Here is a 15247-nt window from a genome sequence, read left to right as displayed (position 1 = left end):
ATAAAGGCATTCTATGCTGCTCGTCAAAACGGGGGCAGTTTGATAAATCAAAAAATATTTCCTTGAACTGGGTTAGTATTAAACATATGCATGTCATAAGCTCCCATATGACCTTGGGCTGGCCCTGCACTGTTGCCTTGTTTTGTTAGTAAACTCTTTTTCCTAATATTAATAGGAATAATAAAACTAAAACAAAAAATGTTTTTATTTACATGGACCAGTATTCCGCGTCTTTAATAAAGCTTGGAAACTTTTACGAACGGACGTGTTTTTTCTCTGTTTATTATTATATGCCACGTTATTATGTACAAATGTTCAAACTGTTTAATTAAAAAATTAAGACGCTCTAACCACATGAAGCGAAATGGCATGGATCCCGGAAGAGAGTCGGAAGTTCCATCACCATCTCCTTTCCGTTGTAAACGTTCACATTCCCGCCATCATCGCGCGTTGCTGCGAAGCGTCGCGTTCACTGTCAACAAGAGATCCACCGCAGAGCAGCTGAATGCCGGCGAAACTAACTTTCTGTTCCCGGAGGACAACCCACAAACACCGAACCACATTCTCCGCTTCCCAAGGCTCGTGCTCCGCCGTCTTCAGGTAAAGAACCGACGAGTTAATGTCGCTGTGACTCTGTTTCCATCACCAAGTTACGAGCAGTAATTAGCCACTCAGCTAGCGGCTGCTGCTAGCAGCTCTGCTAATGTCGGCCTCCCCCATCCATTCAGCGCCCACGGAGAATAAGACGGAGCCCGCCTCCCAGACGTTTCACTGGGCTTCGCTGTTCTTCCCGGCGCTCGTCCGGACCGGAACCTCTGTGTTCTGTTCTGTTAGAATCATTCAAGTCGACGCCATCAAACGCAGCGGCAGAGAGTCGGCAGTGTTAGCTGAAGCGAACCGCAGGCTAAACTAATGATGGACAAACAGAACCAGGAGGAATGTCCTCATCTTTTGGGAGATTGGGTCTCTCAGGAGAATATTTTTGGGTCGTAACCTCTTGGATTGGTTCCAGTCGACATGGACTTTGTTGTCATTGAATAAAGCAGAGAGCTCCAGCCGGAACCTTGACTGTAACGCTGGGTTATTGGACCGCCAGCGCTTCCCTGAGCCCAAAGGAAATGAAATGCTGTTATCCAAATGTGTTGCTGCATCAGAGCTTAAGGAGCCTCTGACTGCAGATCAGCCTCCAGACTGGCATGGCCTGCGTCCAGCGCAGCATCCAGGCATCACAAACGACATTCTTTGATTTTCACCATGTTGCAAACGATGACTGCTGTTCATAACTTCATCTGCATGCTAACACAAACTTCCTCTGCTTCAGGAATCTTCTGGCGGTGCGCCATCGGGACAGTGAGCCATGGCAGTGCCCAAACTCTCCAGCGGTGGAACAGTGAAGATCCGATTCAACAGCATGGACCTGGGCACCACCAAGTGGAAAGAGGGAACGTTTGAGATCCTGGAGAAGGACAACAAAGTCAACCTGAGCTTGAGGTACAACAGCGGTGGAGCAACCAGGACCTTCCAGGTAGACGGACCGGGTCCCTCTGCGGCCCAACCACAGGCTTCATTTTATTTACATTGACTCTTAGAAATAATTCATTCAAATTTATATACTTTACTTTTTAGTTATGTTTTTACTAGAAATATTTTTTTTTTATTTTTTCTTAATCAATAAAATGTTTGTTCACTTGCTTTATTTTTATTTATTCAGTTATTTATTTCTGTCTTTAATTGTTAGATTTTTATATTTTCAAATATTTTTTACTTGTATATGTAATTACTTTTTTATATTTTAAATGTATTTTTGTGTGTTTATTATTGAATTTGTTTTGATCTATTTTCATTAATTTTGCATGTTTTTTATGGTGATGTGATGCAGAGAGTGGAAACAGGATGAATTTGACTGAAGTGAATGTATTTTGCTGCCTGCAGCTGAATCAGAACGTGAAGAGCTGTACCCAGAACCAGAACCGGATCATGCTGACCCTGAAGGACAACAGCGTCATCACTCTGGATAAAATGCCCGCCCAGCTGGTTCAGAGGACCAAGGAGTACCTGGAGAAGCTGAAACAAGGGAAACCGGGTAATTACTGCGCCGCTCATCCAGTCAGATCTGGAAAATCAGAATGTTTTACGTTGAACTCAGAATGATGGCAGAAAATGTTAAAATTACATATTTGTTCTTTTAGTTGTGCTTCAGCCTCTGGGGAGTGATATGTTTGGATTTAACCTTCTGACCCCCATGCAAAATCAACAGAGTTCATTTAAGGAACTGGTTTTATTGTCAAAGAAATAAAGCGACAGATCTTGATCCTTCAGGAGGATGGAAAGGGTCTCGAGATCCTGGCGTCTGGAATGAGATTATGGTGGCTAGAAACCATTAACTGCAGGGATGAAATGAAAGAGAGCTCACTTTAGAATGATGCAGAGTGAGGCGTGGAGGGAAAGATGGCCTGTGTGGAGCGTAAGGTAGAGGGTGATACAGAGAAGCTGCGGGTCTGATGGAGCCGGGTGGAGAAATGATGAACTCGCTGCCTGAAACATTAAGCTGAAGTTTGATCACAAAGTTAATGCAATTCTTGGATTGTTTACAGCTAAAAATGTTTGTTTTTAGTTGTAAACAATGTTTATGGTCCCTGCAGGTGCAGTTTCTACCAGCAGGTGGCAGAGTTTCTCCATTTATTATTGTTCAACCAGTTTTATGCTCCTGCTTTAGTTAAATATTACTTTTTCTCAACAAATAATTTATTAAAATGTTTTGATAAGATGATGAAGTTAAAACAAACTTGTTTTATTAAGAGTAAAATCCAGCAAGGCATGTTGAGAAGGTGGAAAAATAAATAAATTATGGAAATATCTGTTTTTAATGCTCTGTAATGTGAGCAGCTGTGCTTCCTGTCATCCCTCAGTCTTGAAATCGTCCCATGGCAGTGCCAACTTCGGCGTTCTCGGTAACCGGCCCATGAAGAACGAGAACAGCCCGTCTGGGGACAGACAGGTGAGCATCGGTGTTTACCTGAGCACTGAGCTCAGTCAGAGAGACGAAGGCTGAACATTTCACTCAAACACTCAGACGACGCCGAGGCGGCAGAGCGCCGACGGCCGGGACGACTCCACCCCGCGGAAACCTCTGAGCAGCCCGAGCAGAGCGGCCTCCACGCCGACACGCAGCGGACTCTCTGAAAACAGGTGGGGGAGGGGCGCCCTTTGTAAACGCAGCCGTGTTCAGGTCAGTTTGGTGCAGCTTGTTGTTGCTGCTTGTTTCAGGGGGGAGAAGAGGAAGAGGCTGCTGAACTCTGAAAGCGACCTGACAGAGGATTACCCCAAGGAGAACGACTCCTCCAGGTGAGAGCGGCGGCGGCTGCTGACGCGTCGACATGTTGATGTTGCACCAACGTGACAAAAACACTTTGATTTCAGCAACAACAAGGCCACTTCGGACCCGTCCAGGAAGTTTCTGCTGAGCTGCAAAGATAAACTGAAGCAGAGTGAGGAGAACCGAAGCTCAGGTAGACTCCGCCCCCGACGCCTCACCTGCTGTCTAAACCGCAGTGCTGTGAGGACCGTCACGTTGACGATGATGGCTTCACGTTGACGATGATGGCGTCAAGTTGACGATGATGGCATCACGTTGACGATGATGGCGTCACGTTGACGATGATTGAGTCACGTTGACGATGATGGCGTCACGTTGACGATGATTGAGTCACGTTGACGATGATTGAGTCACGTTGACGATGATTGAGTCACGTTGACGATGATTGAGTCACGTTGACGATGATTGAGTCACGTTGACGATGATTGAGTCACGTTGACGATGATTGAGTCACGTTGACGATGATTGAGTCACGTTGACGATGATTGAGTCACGTTGACGATGATTGAGTCACGTTGACGATGATTGAGTCACGTTGAGGATGATTGAGTCACGTTGACGATGATTGCGTCACGTTGACGATGATTGCGTCACGTTGACGATGATGGCGTCACGTTGACGATGATTGCGTCACGTTGACGATGATTGAGTCACGTTGACGATGATTGCGTCACGTTGACGATGATTGAGTCACGTTGACGATGATTGCGTCACGTTGACGATGATGGCGTCACGTTGACGATGATGGCGTCACGTTGACGATGATGGCGTCACGTTGACGATGATTGCGTCACGTTGACGATGATTGCGTCACGTTGACGATGATTGAGTCACGTTGACGATGATTGCGTCACGTTGACGATGATTGAGTCACGTTGACAATGATTGCGTCACGTTGACGATGATGGCGTCACGTTGACGATGAGTGCCTCATGTTGACGATGATTGCGTCACGTTGACGATGATGGCGTCACGTTGACGATGATTGAGTCACGTTGACGATGATTGCGTCACGTTGACGATGATTGCGTCACGTTGACGATGATTGAGTCACGTTGACGATGATGGCGTCACGTTGACGATGATGGCGTCACGTTGACGATGATTGCGTCACGTTGACGATGATTGAGTCACGTTGAGGATGATTGAGTCACGTTGAGGATGATTGAGTCACGTTGAGGATGATTGAGTCACGTTGACGATGAGTGCCTCATGTTGACGATGATTGCGTCACGTTGACGATGATGGCGTCACGTTGACGATGATTGAGTCACGTTGACGATGATTGCGTCACGTTGACGATGATTGAGTCACGTTGACGATGATTGCGTCACGTTGACGATGATTGAGTCACGTTGACGATGATGGCGTCACGTTGACGATGATGGCGTCACGTTGACGATGATTGAGTCACGTTGACGATGATTGCGTCACGTTGACGATGATTATGATTGCGTCACGTTGACGATGATGTGTCAGGTTGACGATGAGTGCCTCATGTTGATGATGATTATGATTGCTTCAAGTTGACGATGATGGCATCACGTTGAAGATGATTGCTTCACGTTGATGACGCTCCAAATGTGTTTCAGACGTCTGGAAATGAGGCCTGCAGCTTCTGATTATTATTCTGAAGATTAATAGAATAAAACATCTGGCAGGTTCTGCAGATTGTAACCTCGGGTTACATCATACAATATTAAAGATACATCAAACATTAATCTACTTTTTATTTTCCAAATAAACGAGCAACAACAACTCTTTTGACTTTCTTTCAAAAACCTTTTTCCTTTGTTTCAGCGGATATTGATAAATCTCGCAGCGTTTGTTCAAATAAGCAACAAAACGTTTTTTAAACCAACAGCTGGTTTAAAGTTCTGCTGTTGCTCCTCTGCTTCCTGTTTACCTGCATCTCTCCGCCTGCAGCCCCGCTGGGCTCCGCCCCTCTTCAGCCGACCTCGTTCTACGGCAGCCGATCCGGAACCAAAGACTACGGCCAGAGCCACTCGTTCCTGGACAGGTGAGTTCCTCTCAGGTGAGACGATTCGGCGAGCCGCTGGCGGAGAGCGTGACGTTTATTGACGGTCGGCAGGGCCTCCGGCGCCGCTCAGACCTCCACCACCAAGAGAAGCCTGATGCTGCCCAACCACTCCACTCCCTTTAAGAAAGTCCGTCCGTCTCTGGATTACGGCTGGAACAAGCAGAGACCGTCCAGCCTGGCGCAGCCGCAGCCGCCCCTGCAGGGGTAAGGCCCCCTGCTGTTCTGGAGCAAACCGAAGCACAGATGGGCTTCAGCCTGACCCGACGTCAAAAAACTGATTTTCTGCAGGTTCTCCAACCTGGGAAACACCTGCTACATGAACGCCATCCTGCAGTCGCTGTTCAGCCTCCCCTCGTTCTCCAACGACATGCTGAAGCAGAGCATCACCTGGAAGAAGGTTCCTGTCAACGCCTTGCTCAGGTGAGGCCTGCCGCCGCCCGCATGCCGCCGCCGCATGCCGCCGCCGCTTCACTGAAGCTTTGACCTGACCTCTGACCCCATGCATCCGTCTGCAGGCGCTTCGCCCACCTGATGGTGAAGAAGGATGTGGCCTGTCCAGAAACCAAGAAGGATCTGCTGAGGAAGGTGAAGAACGCCATCTCCTCCACGGCTGAACGCTTCTCTGGGAACGTGCAGAACGTAAGACTTCCTGCTTCCTTTCTGTGGCGTTAACACGTTCCTGCAGACTTTAACTAGACCCTCACCGAGAGCCAAAGGTCTTCTGGTGAGGTCAGGCTCACCTGCCCATCAATCCCGACTGTTTAAACCGTTTTATCTGATTTTTAGAAAGTAAAAAAAACATTTTTCACCAACAAGTGAACATGAACGTCCAGAAACAAGACGACTCACTGGAAGCGAAGCAGAAGTTCTAGAAGTTTAATTCCTGTCATGACAGAGACGAAACTCCACACTGACATGTTCTACATGACATCAACTGTTAGCTAGCTCGGCTAATCCACCTCATTTGTTTTTGCTGCTCCTCTTCAAAGACTCTGATTTAGTCTGGTTTGTTTGGGGAAGTGTGAACTCTGGATTCAGCCTGGCTGAGCGGACTCGAGTGCGGGGCATTCTGGGTAAATGTAGCTGAAGCTAACGTGCTAGCATAGCGCTAGCAGGAGAAATGGCTTGTGGTCTTTAGCCAAAGACTAAAGAGAAATCCTCCAACTGCTAAAATCAAATGCTGCTTTGTTTTTGTTGGTGAAGCAGGAAGTTGCTCTCAGTGTCTTCAGAGGTTTTAGTGTCGTTTCCCTCAGTGGTTGTTGGTGCAGCGCCCCCACAGGCCAGGAGGGGAACAGGCTGGTTGGACTCAGAGCAGAGAGAAACGGAACCAGTCAAACCCGGTTTAATGGACTGTCAGGGATAATTTGAGGGTTTGGAAATGTTAATCAGCTGCTCTCAGTTTTAAAACTAATACCTTGTTACCATGATTGTGGAATAATTGTCCAAACGATTCAACCAGAGCAACCGTGACCTGAACCTGTCCCTGTCGGTCAGGACGCTCACGAGTTCCTGAGTCAGTGTTTGGATCAGCTGAAGGACGACGTCGAGAAGATGAGCAAAAGCCTGGCGATCGACACGGCCGCTTCCTCTTCCTCCTCGGTGACGTGTGACGGCCCTGCGGAGGCGACGCCCGGCGACGAGGCCGACACCTCCCGCATCTACACCTGTCCCGTGGCCGTCAACATGGAGTTCGAGGTGCAGCACACCATCACCTGCAAATGGTGAGACCTCTTCCTCTTCCTGCTCCTCTTCCTCCTGCCGGTTCTGAGGCTGTGATGCTTGTCGCTGGTGTTGCAGCTGTGGTGAGGTGGTGAACAAACGCGAACAGTTCAACGACCTTTCCATCGACCTGCCGCGCAGGAAGAAAACGCTGCCGCTGCGCTCCATCCAGGACTCCCTGGACCTCTTCTTCAGGGTCAGTCCTCCTCCTCTTCCTCATCTCTTCAGCTAAAGATGCTAGCTATCATGTTAGCGTTGACCCAAGCTAACGTCTGCTGGCTGCTGTTTGTTTCCAGATGGAGGAGATTGAATATTCGTGTGAAAAGTGCAGCGGGAAATCTGCAACGGTTACTCACAAGTTCAGCAAACTGCCCAGGTACCACAGAACCGGCGCCGTGTATTACTGGGCCGGGCCTCATGTGACTGACTGCACATGTTGCTCTGCGTTGACTGTCATGTTTCACCATTAACTGTCAGCACTACAAAAACTAGACAACAAGGCTGAATGTGTAACAGTAAAAAGATCCAGATCATCAGTTTAAATGAGCTAATCAACCAATAAGTGTTGAGACGATCGCTTATTGATCACAGCACAAACATCAAGCCTGAAAACATGAATCTAACAGGCGGAGTTCTGGTCTTTGTGGGAAATGTTTTCACTTTAACGAAGTTTCTTCTGTCGACTTGTTGTCAGTCGGTTGCCACGGTAACGGTAAAAGGCGGCTGCTACAGTTAGCGGCTAACGTCCCGTCGCTATCCAGCGGTACTTATCGGTGTCTGACCCGGCCCAGAGAAGGGGCTGAATAGAACCGGCTGACCCGTGTCTTCCTCTCAGAGTCCTCATCCTCCACCTGAAGAGGTACAGCTTCAACGCCCAGCTGTCCCTGAACAGCAAGCTGGGCCAGCAGGTTCTGATCCCGCGGTACCTGACGCTGCTGTCCCACTGCACCGACGGCACCCGGCCCCCCGTCAGCCTGAACTGGACCCCCCAACCCGCCACGTACGGCCCGCCGCACGCCGCCTCACCTCCACTTCCTGTTTCACCAGCTGATCATGTTTCTGTTCCTTCCTGAAGGTCCAGAACCCTGAAACCGTCACAGGCCATCAACTCCTCCACTACTCCTCAGAGGTGAGTTTCACCAGAACCAGAACCAGAACCAGAGGTCCAGGCTGGCAGGATTTCAAAGCGTTAAAACTGATTTAATAATTCATCAAGCTAATAGAACAAAGTGGCTCTACAGAGCAGAACCTGCAGGTTCTGGTTCTGTTTCAGAATCTGGTGCCTTGATTTTTACTTTCATCCTTAAACTTTGGACCTCTGAGCACCAGCCCAGTTCTGGTTCTCCTCGGCCCAGTTCTGGTTCTCCTCGGTCCAGTTCTGGTTCCCCTCGGTCCAGTTCTGGTTCTCCTCGGCCCAGTTCTGGTTCTCCTCGGTCCAGTTCTGGTTCTCCTCGGCCCAGTTCTGGTTTTCCTCGGCCCAGTTCTGGTTCTCCTCGGCCCAGTTCTGGTTTTCCTCGGCCCAGTTCTGGTTCTCCTCGGCCCAGTTCTGGTTCCCCTCGGTCCAGTTCTGGTTCTCCTCGGTCCAGTTCTGGTTCCCCTCGGCCCAGTTCTGGTTCTCCTCGGTCCAGTTCTGGTTCCCCTCGGCCCAGTTCTGGTTCTCCTCGGCCCAGTTCTGGTTCTCCTCGGTCCAGTTCTGGTTCTCCTCGGCCCAGTTCTGGTTTTCCTCGGCCCAGTTCTGGTTCTCCTCGGCCCAGTTCTGGTTCCCCTCGGTCCAGTTCTGGTTCTCCTCGGCCCAGTTCTGGTTCCCCTCGGTCCAGTTCTGGTTCTCCTCGGCCCAGTTCTGGTTCTCCTCGGCCCAGTTCTGGTTCTCCTCTGCCCAGTGAAGATGACTGAAGTCCAGTTGGAGCGGACTCAGATATTCTGCCTCAGTCTTGAATTGATTCTGCAGTTATTCTTTTTGTCCTTCCACTCAACTTTCTGCTACGATACTAGAACAATTTCTGAATATTCCAGTTTTCTGTTGCTCTGGATTTAGAGTTTCTATTCTCTGTGAGCCATAATCATTCAAAATATATCAATAAGTGTTTGGAAAGTTTTCCTTCATGTGTGATTGATTTTGGTTTCTGCTGCAACAGGAAGTGATGAGTTTTAAAGGTTTCTCTGATTTTTGCGTAGGAGAGTTGGAGGGAAATCCTCCAGCTGCAGCGCCGCCCTGCTGGACTCAGACTACGAAGACGAACCCACCAGGAAGGTGAACGTGAGCCGCAGGCGGCGCCTCAGCGTCTGCCTGCCTGAGGAGGACGACCGTCCAGAGGAGGTCGGGTCCAGCTCGGCGCCTCGCCGTCTCGCCCTCTTCTGGTCGTGTCGTTTTGAAGTTTGATGTGTTTTCAGAAGCCGGCGGCGGCGGCGATGGATTCGACAGAATTCAGTGGCATAAACGACGACGAGATGTTAGCCGCCGTGCTGGAGATGAGCCGACAGGAAGCCGGGCTTCCTGCAGCGGCGCCGCTGGAGGACGAGCCGACCAGCAGCCCTGACACCGGCTTCGGAGACTCAGACGTTCACGACATGGCTTATCACACGGAGCTGCTGGAAACAGACAGCAAGCAGCCTGCAGGTGGCGCTAGCTTTAATGCAGCAGGTTCTGCTTTAAAGGGGCAGTGAAATCCACGCTCTGATCTTTCTGTTATTCTCTTACACTGGAGAGGAGCTTTGATTCTTTAATGTATGTTTGAGAAATGTTTTAATCTCCACGCAACCATTCAACTCGGCAAAACGCCTGGGAGGACCTAGCCCCGCCTTCGAGGCACAGCTCCTCCCCCACTCAGCTCCTTCAGACTAGCCAGCAGCAATTAGCAAACAGCTGGTGGATCTGAACTCAGTTGTTGGCTGTTTGCTGTAAAATGACAACATGAGGCTGGAAAACATCAAACTGCCCCTTTAAAGAGCCACGTCAGCCTGACGGTGAAACCAGAGTTCTGTTCGGCCCAGAACAGCACAACTTCACACTCACGTTTGGGTTTGTCTCCACATGTTCTGGTGCCGTTCAGACGTTCTGGACTCCCTGGATCTGACCATGGATGAGAACAAGGAGAACCAGACGCCGGAGGGCGCGCAGCAGCCGGGCGAGCTGGACTGGGTCCAGCAGTACAACCTGGACCAGGAGCGGGAGGAGCAGGAGCTGCAGCAGGCGCTGGCCCAGAGTCTGCAGGAACACGTGAGACCAGAACCGCCGCCTGACTGCAGCTGGACCTCAACGGCACAAAACGCTTGTGCAGCAAAACTTTTCCTTTGTGCTGCTGCCAGTAAATAAATATTAAGAAAGCAGAAGCAGCACAAACTGAAACATTTGCTGCCAAGCAGCCCAGTTGATTCACATGAGTTTTGTTAGAATGTGGGGCGGTCAGCTTCACTCCGGTTCTGCCCGGTTCTGAACCCGGCCGTTCTCCTGCAGGAAGCCCAGGAGATGAGGGAAGACGACGACCTGAAGAGAGCCACGGAGCTCAGCCTCCAAGGTAGGCAGAGCTTCTCTCCGCCCGTCTCCGCTGCGCCCAGAGGGAACTGGAGCGTTTCTGTCTCCCCTACAGAGTTCAACAACTCGCTGCCGGAGCTGCTGTGTTCGGACGACGACTCCGGGAACGAAGACGTCTTGGACATGGAGTACACCGAAGCCGAGGCGGAGACCCTGAAGAGGAACGCCGAGGTAACGGCCGTCCGGCTGCCCCCAGACATCTGCCTGAAATCTGAAATGCTGAGCGCTTGATCTCCATCCGCAGGCCGGAGATCTGGCCAACTCCTACCGACTCATCAGCGTCGTCAGCCACATCGGGAGCAGCTCTTCCTCTGGTGCGCTCCTCTTCCTCCTCCTTCCTGTTTCCACCGCCGTTCCCCTATTAAAGCCGGGTTCTGATCTCATCCAGGACATTACATCAGCGACGTCTACGACATGAAGAAACAGTCGTGGCTGACCTACAACGACCTTGACGTGTCGCGCACGCAGGAGGCCGCTGTGCAGCGGGACCGCGACCGCAGCGGATACATCTTCTTCTACATGCACAGGTGGGTCAGTGAGTCTGAGCGACAGCCAGTCGATCCTTTTTCAGAAGTCGTAATGTGGAGGAGGAACACGCTTATCGTATTAATGATCTGTTTCCTCGGGACGCGATGATGAGGTTCCTTGTTTTAACTAGACAGTTAAATGCTTCCAGATTAAAGGGCTAGTGCCCTAAAATCAACTCTCAGTTTAGCATTATGATGTCATTCCCTCTAAAACATACTGGAGTTGCCTTTCATCTCCAGGGCAACCATTCAACTGTGCAAAACGCCTGAGTGGTCTTAGCCCCGCCCTCAAGACGCAGCTCCGCCTCAGAGACCGAGGCCTGATTTCAGGAGCTAAACTATTAAATACATTTTATTTGAAGTGACTGACCCAAAACCCGCGGCTGTTCCCGCGCGAGCCGGGCTGATCCGGCGCGAGCCGGGCTGATCCGCTGACCCATCCGTCCGTCTGTTTCAGGGATGTTTTCGAGCAGCTGTCGGAGATGGAGCGGTCCGGAACCAGCAGCGCCTCTGAAGCAGGAAGGAACGTCCTGCAGCCGCTCTGAGGATCCTGCCGCTCCCTGCTAGGTGGCGCCGTCCTCCTCCGTTTGCTCCTCTGCTCAGACGGGGAAGCGTTACGACTCAAACGTTCAGCGGATGGAACTTTGCCTCCATGTCTGAGGCCATTTTGTTTTTGTTTTTTGTCGTCCTGGTTTCAGCAGACGCTGCTGGTTCTGGTTCTGTTTGCAGATCCTTTAGTTCTCTACTAAATAAAGAAATTCTATGTTGGAGTAAATCTGTGGCAGAGCTAGAGGCTTGCTGTGTTTAGCGGGTCCGTTTGGTGCAATACGTAGGTTCTGGCTCGGTTCTGCTGGGTCGGATGCTTTCCGTTGCTTTTGTGCTGCTTTGTGTTCGGTTCTGTCTGTTAGTTACTGAGCTTCTGAGTTGGACCCGGCATTATTGGGTTTTGTGCCTCCTGAGAGAACCTTTCTAAATGTGTTTGAGCTTTATTCTGTTTGGTTCTGGGTGTTTGGACCTTCGTTTGTATAAAGCTAGCAGATGGTTCTGGTGCTGGCAGCGTCGCGGCCCACAGGAAACTTCCCGTTTCTTCGGTATTTATCGACTCGATCTAGAGGAAAATCCTTGTTTATAGTTTATAATCCACTGTAAAATGAAGCAAGTCATCATAATTTACCCGCATCAGATGATTTCTTTTAATATTCTCCGTTTGGGCAGAGGGGACGTCCAGCCGGACGTCCAGCCGGACGTCCAGCCGTCTGAGTGAAACCTGCAGGCGTCAAGAGGCTGAAATGTATTTATGCAGTGAGAGTGAGAAGCTTTTTCTACCCTTCATACTCGACTGATTCTTCCTGAAAGCAGATTTTAATAAAATTATAGTCAAAACACAAACTGGATTAGTTCTTTTGTAAATAACGGTTTGAGTTTTTGTTCTGCTGTAAATGTCCGTCCAGCAGTCGCTGTTTTCACAGAGAACTTCAGCGGTCGAATTCGTGCAAAACATTTAGCGCGGCGCTGATCGCGGCGTCACGTTTCTGGGCTGAACGCCTTCATGAGCGGCTCAAGATGGCGGCCGGTCAGTCTGTTGTATTCGCTCAGGATGTATCGCTCCCTCTGCAGCATCTGCAACAAAACGGCATCAACAACCGTCAGCCGCCCATCCATGCACAATATGAGAAACAAACATTTTGGACGTTTTGAAGGGAATATTATTATCCCCTACTCCAGCATCTCTGGTCTCGTCCAGCTAGCTGTTAGTGCCAGGCTTCAGTCAGAGGCCTCTTCATTAGTTGCAATACTGACTGCTACTGGAGATCCTTCCTGCATCATCATTCACAGCCACTTTGTGACGATCAGTTATGACAATATTTAACTTCTCTTTGGAATAAAGTATTTTTGAATTGAATAAAAATGATATGCATCAAAGTTTGACTGATCTGAACAGAACCGTCTGTTCTGATCTGGAGTGATTATAGCCATCAATAAGGCTGGAAACAACAAAATGGCTGCCGGCTGGTGAAGCCTGGTGCTGTGGGTCAAGCTGCTGACTCACCTCGGCCCATTCCTCCTCCGTCTCATGCCGGTAGCCCAGCAGGTGGCAGATGCCGTGAGCGGTGACCGCCTGCGGGACAGCAGAGCGTGACAGCAGAGCATGACTGACATGCAAACCAACGGAGGATCAGAGACGAAGGGAAACTGGGCACAACATTTCTAGATTCATTACATGAATGTAAATGTGCAGGAAAAAAACATTAAAAGCTTAAATGTCAAATTATTTATGACGTCAGAAATAAAGAAAAAAAGTAAATTTACTAAAATAGAAATATGTGCAAACTCCTCCAGCATCTGGATGTTTCCTGGTGTTGCTGTCGATTCGGGCTCTTTTCCTGCAGCAGAGCGAGATCTTCCAGGTCCAGACTCACTTTGGGTCGGAACCAGAAAACACCTGAGACTGTGAGGAGGAAGCTGCTGAACTCTGAACCCGAGAAACGTTCTGATCCAGGAGAAAAGCCCGATGGACGGCTTCCGGTTCAGAAAACATCCAGACGCTGGTCTCAGATTCATCACCTCAGTCTCCGACTTTATGATCTCCAAACATTTTCGTCAGAAAACTCAAGAGTTTTTCTCTTGTAAATATGGAAAATTATTTTCTCAGTTTATTGGTGTAAATTTGCTCTGATCTGTTCAGCAGTGAATATGATCACATGAATCCATAGAGCTCTGGTAACTCACAGTCAGAGCTCCATGAAGGTCCAGCGATTCTTTTTGGCACTGATTCATCACAAACTCGACTCCCAGGAAAACGTCTCCCAGGTTCAGCTCGTCTCTGTGCAGCGGGCAGGGCAGCTTCCCGGGCCGCAGGTCCTGGAGGGACAGACAGGGACAGAGAGAGAGGGACAGACAGGGACAGAGAGACAGGGACAGAGAGAGAGAGGGACAGACAGGGACATGACTTGAGCTGAACGCTTCGGGACTCTACATGGAACTGGACAGAAAATGTCCATCATTTCTCTCAGGACTGTTGCTCTAGTATCACAACCGTCACTTTGAAACAGTCTCCAAAGCTAAAGGCGATAACTTGTAGATGCTTTTCTATTTCTTGGCAGTCATGGGCTTCCATAAAGACTTCTGTCTCTTCAGCGTCTCATTTGCCTTTTTTTTTTTCAACCCATTAATTTAAGTTTCCATATCCGGAATAAAACAGAAACTTCCAGAAGGTTCAGCAGCTTTTAAATGTTTTAACTCCTTCATTCCTGTGCGCCACAAAATGCGGGAATCACCATGGCAACCGCGGACTTTGTTTTGGAAGTTAGCTTAAAGTTTCATAATAAACACAAACCCGAACAAAATCTGGTTGGGTCACATATAATAAAGTTACCTCCGGATCAGACAGTAGATTTAATATTCAGATCTAACGAGTCGGTCACCTCGTAAAACGGGAAGGACAGGACGTCCGTCGGCGCGTTTTCTTCCTGTACAGGTTGTTGAGCTGCTGCATCCTGCGGTTGTCCACGCAGATGATGCCCAGGTCGAACTTCTGGATGCCCAGGATGTGTCTCAGCGTGTCCACGTCCCTGCGCAGCCTGGCGCGGCGCAGAGGGACCACCTTCTGCAGGTTCCGCAGGACCACTCCCATCTTAAACCCGGTACATGGACCTACCCGAACCGAGCCTCGAGCTTCCGATACGAACTGACACCGAGCCTCAAGGAGAACAGCCTCATTCAGACTCAGTCATTCAGGACACAATTCAAGGTGACACCATGAAGCCGGCGCTGAAGTTGGCTTCTGACTCACAACTTCCGGTTTGAGTCTTGATTAAAGGGCGAGTTCAACATTTTCCCCGATTCAGAATCTAAAAACTGACAATATTTAGTCTTAAAATGAACGTTATTAAATTTAACAGGATTTAATGTTCCTGTGATCTGCACAAGCCGACCTGTGCTCCACCTGCTCGTTAATTATCAGTTAATTATCAGTTGATTATCAGTTAATTATCAGTTGATTATCAGTTAATTATCAGTTGAATTTGTTTGTATTTAAGTTTCATACAACT

At 49.3% G+C, this 15247-nt stretch overlaps 2 protein-coding genes across 3 annotated transcripts; one reads left to right on the top strand and one right to left on the bottom strand.

Moving 5' to 3' along the window:
- Positions 1-412: 412 nt before the first annotated feature.
- LOC129355982 (ubiquitin carboxyl-terminal hydrolase 37-like) lies at positions 413-12584 on the top strand. Of its 2 annotated transcripts, none has more exons than XM_055025608.1 (24): positions 413-600; positions 1322-1525; positions 1933-2083; positions 2910-2998; positions 3074-3189; positions 3268-3345; positions 3421-3509; positions 5303-5396; positions 5469-5621; positions 5706-5837; positions 5933-6056; positions 6912-7138; positions 7215-7332; positions 7433-7512; positions 7972-8136; positions 8212-8265; positions 9312-9453; positions 9531-9753; positions 10187-10353; positions 10591-10651; positions 10724-10839; positions 10913-10982; positions 11057-11195; positions 11653-12584. In XM_055025608.1, exons 2-24 carry the CDS (start codon positions 1358-1360, stop codon positions 11738-11740), a joined length of 2844 nt encoding a protein of 947 aa, XP_054881583.1. In that variant the 5' UTR covers positions 413-600; positions 1322-1357; the 3' UTR covers positions 11741-12584. The 2 variants fall into 2 exon arrangements, with proteins under 2 accessions (XP_054881583.1, XP_054881582.1); XM_055025607.1 differs by having other exon boundaries at positions 9528-9753.
- Positions 12539-15153, bottom strand: LOC129355983 (endoribonuclease YbeY-like). The gene is given in 5 exon segments (XM_055025609.1): positions 12539-12815; positions 13246-13314; positions 13926-14057; positions 14621-14661; positions 14664-15153. Coding segments are annotated over 5 exon segments (504 nt in total). The 5' UTR covers positions 14830-15153; the 3' UTR covers positions 12539-12719.
- Between the last annotated feature and the right edge of the window lie 94 nt (positions 15154-15247).

This window comes from Poeciliopsis prolifica, unplaced genomic scaffold (assembly GCF_027474105.1).
Source record: "Poeciliopsis prolifica strain line A6 unplaced genomic scaffold, Auburn_PproV2 SCAFFOLD152, whole genome shotgun sequence".
Lineage (NCBI taxonomy): Eukaryota > Metazoa > Chordata > Actinopteri > Cyprinodontiformes > Poeciliidae > Poeciliopsis > Poeciliopsis prolifica.
This window is presented reverse-complemented; position numbering and strand designations above follow the sequence as displayed.

Bases quoted from the DNA above. Each gene is read 5' to 3' on its own strand.
- LOC129355982 (XM_055025607.1), top strand. From the start codon at position 1,358: ATGGCAGTGCCCAAACTCTCCAGCGGTGGAACAGTGAAGATCCGATTC. The intron at 7,513-7,971 runs GTACCACAGAAC...TCTTCCTCTCAG, and splicing joins AAGTTCAGCAAACTGCCCAG to AGTCCTCATCCTCCACCTGA. The intron at 10,354-10,590 runs GTGAGACCAGAA...GTTCTCCTGCAG, and splicing joins CCCAGAGTCTGCAGGAACAC to GAAGCCCAGGAGATGAGGGA.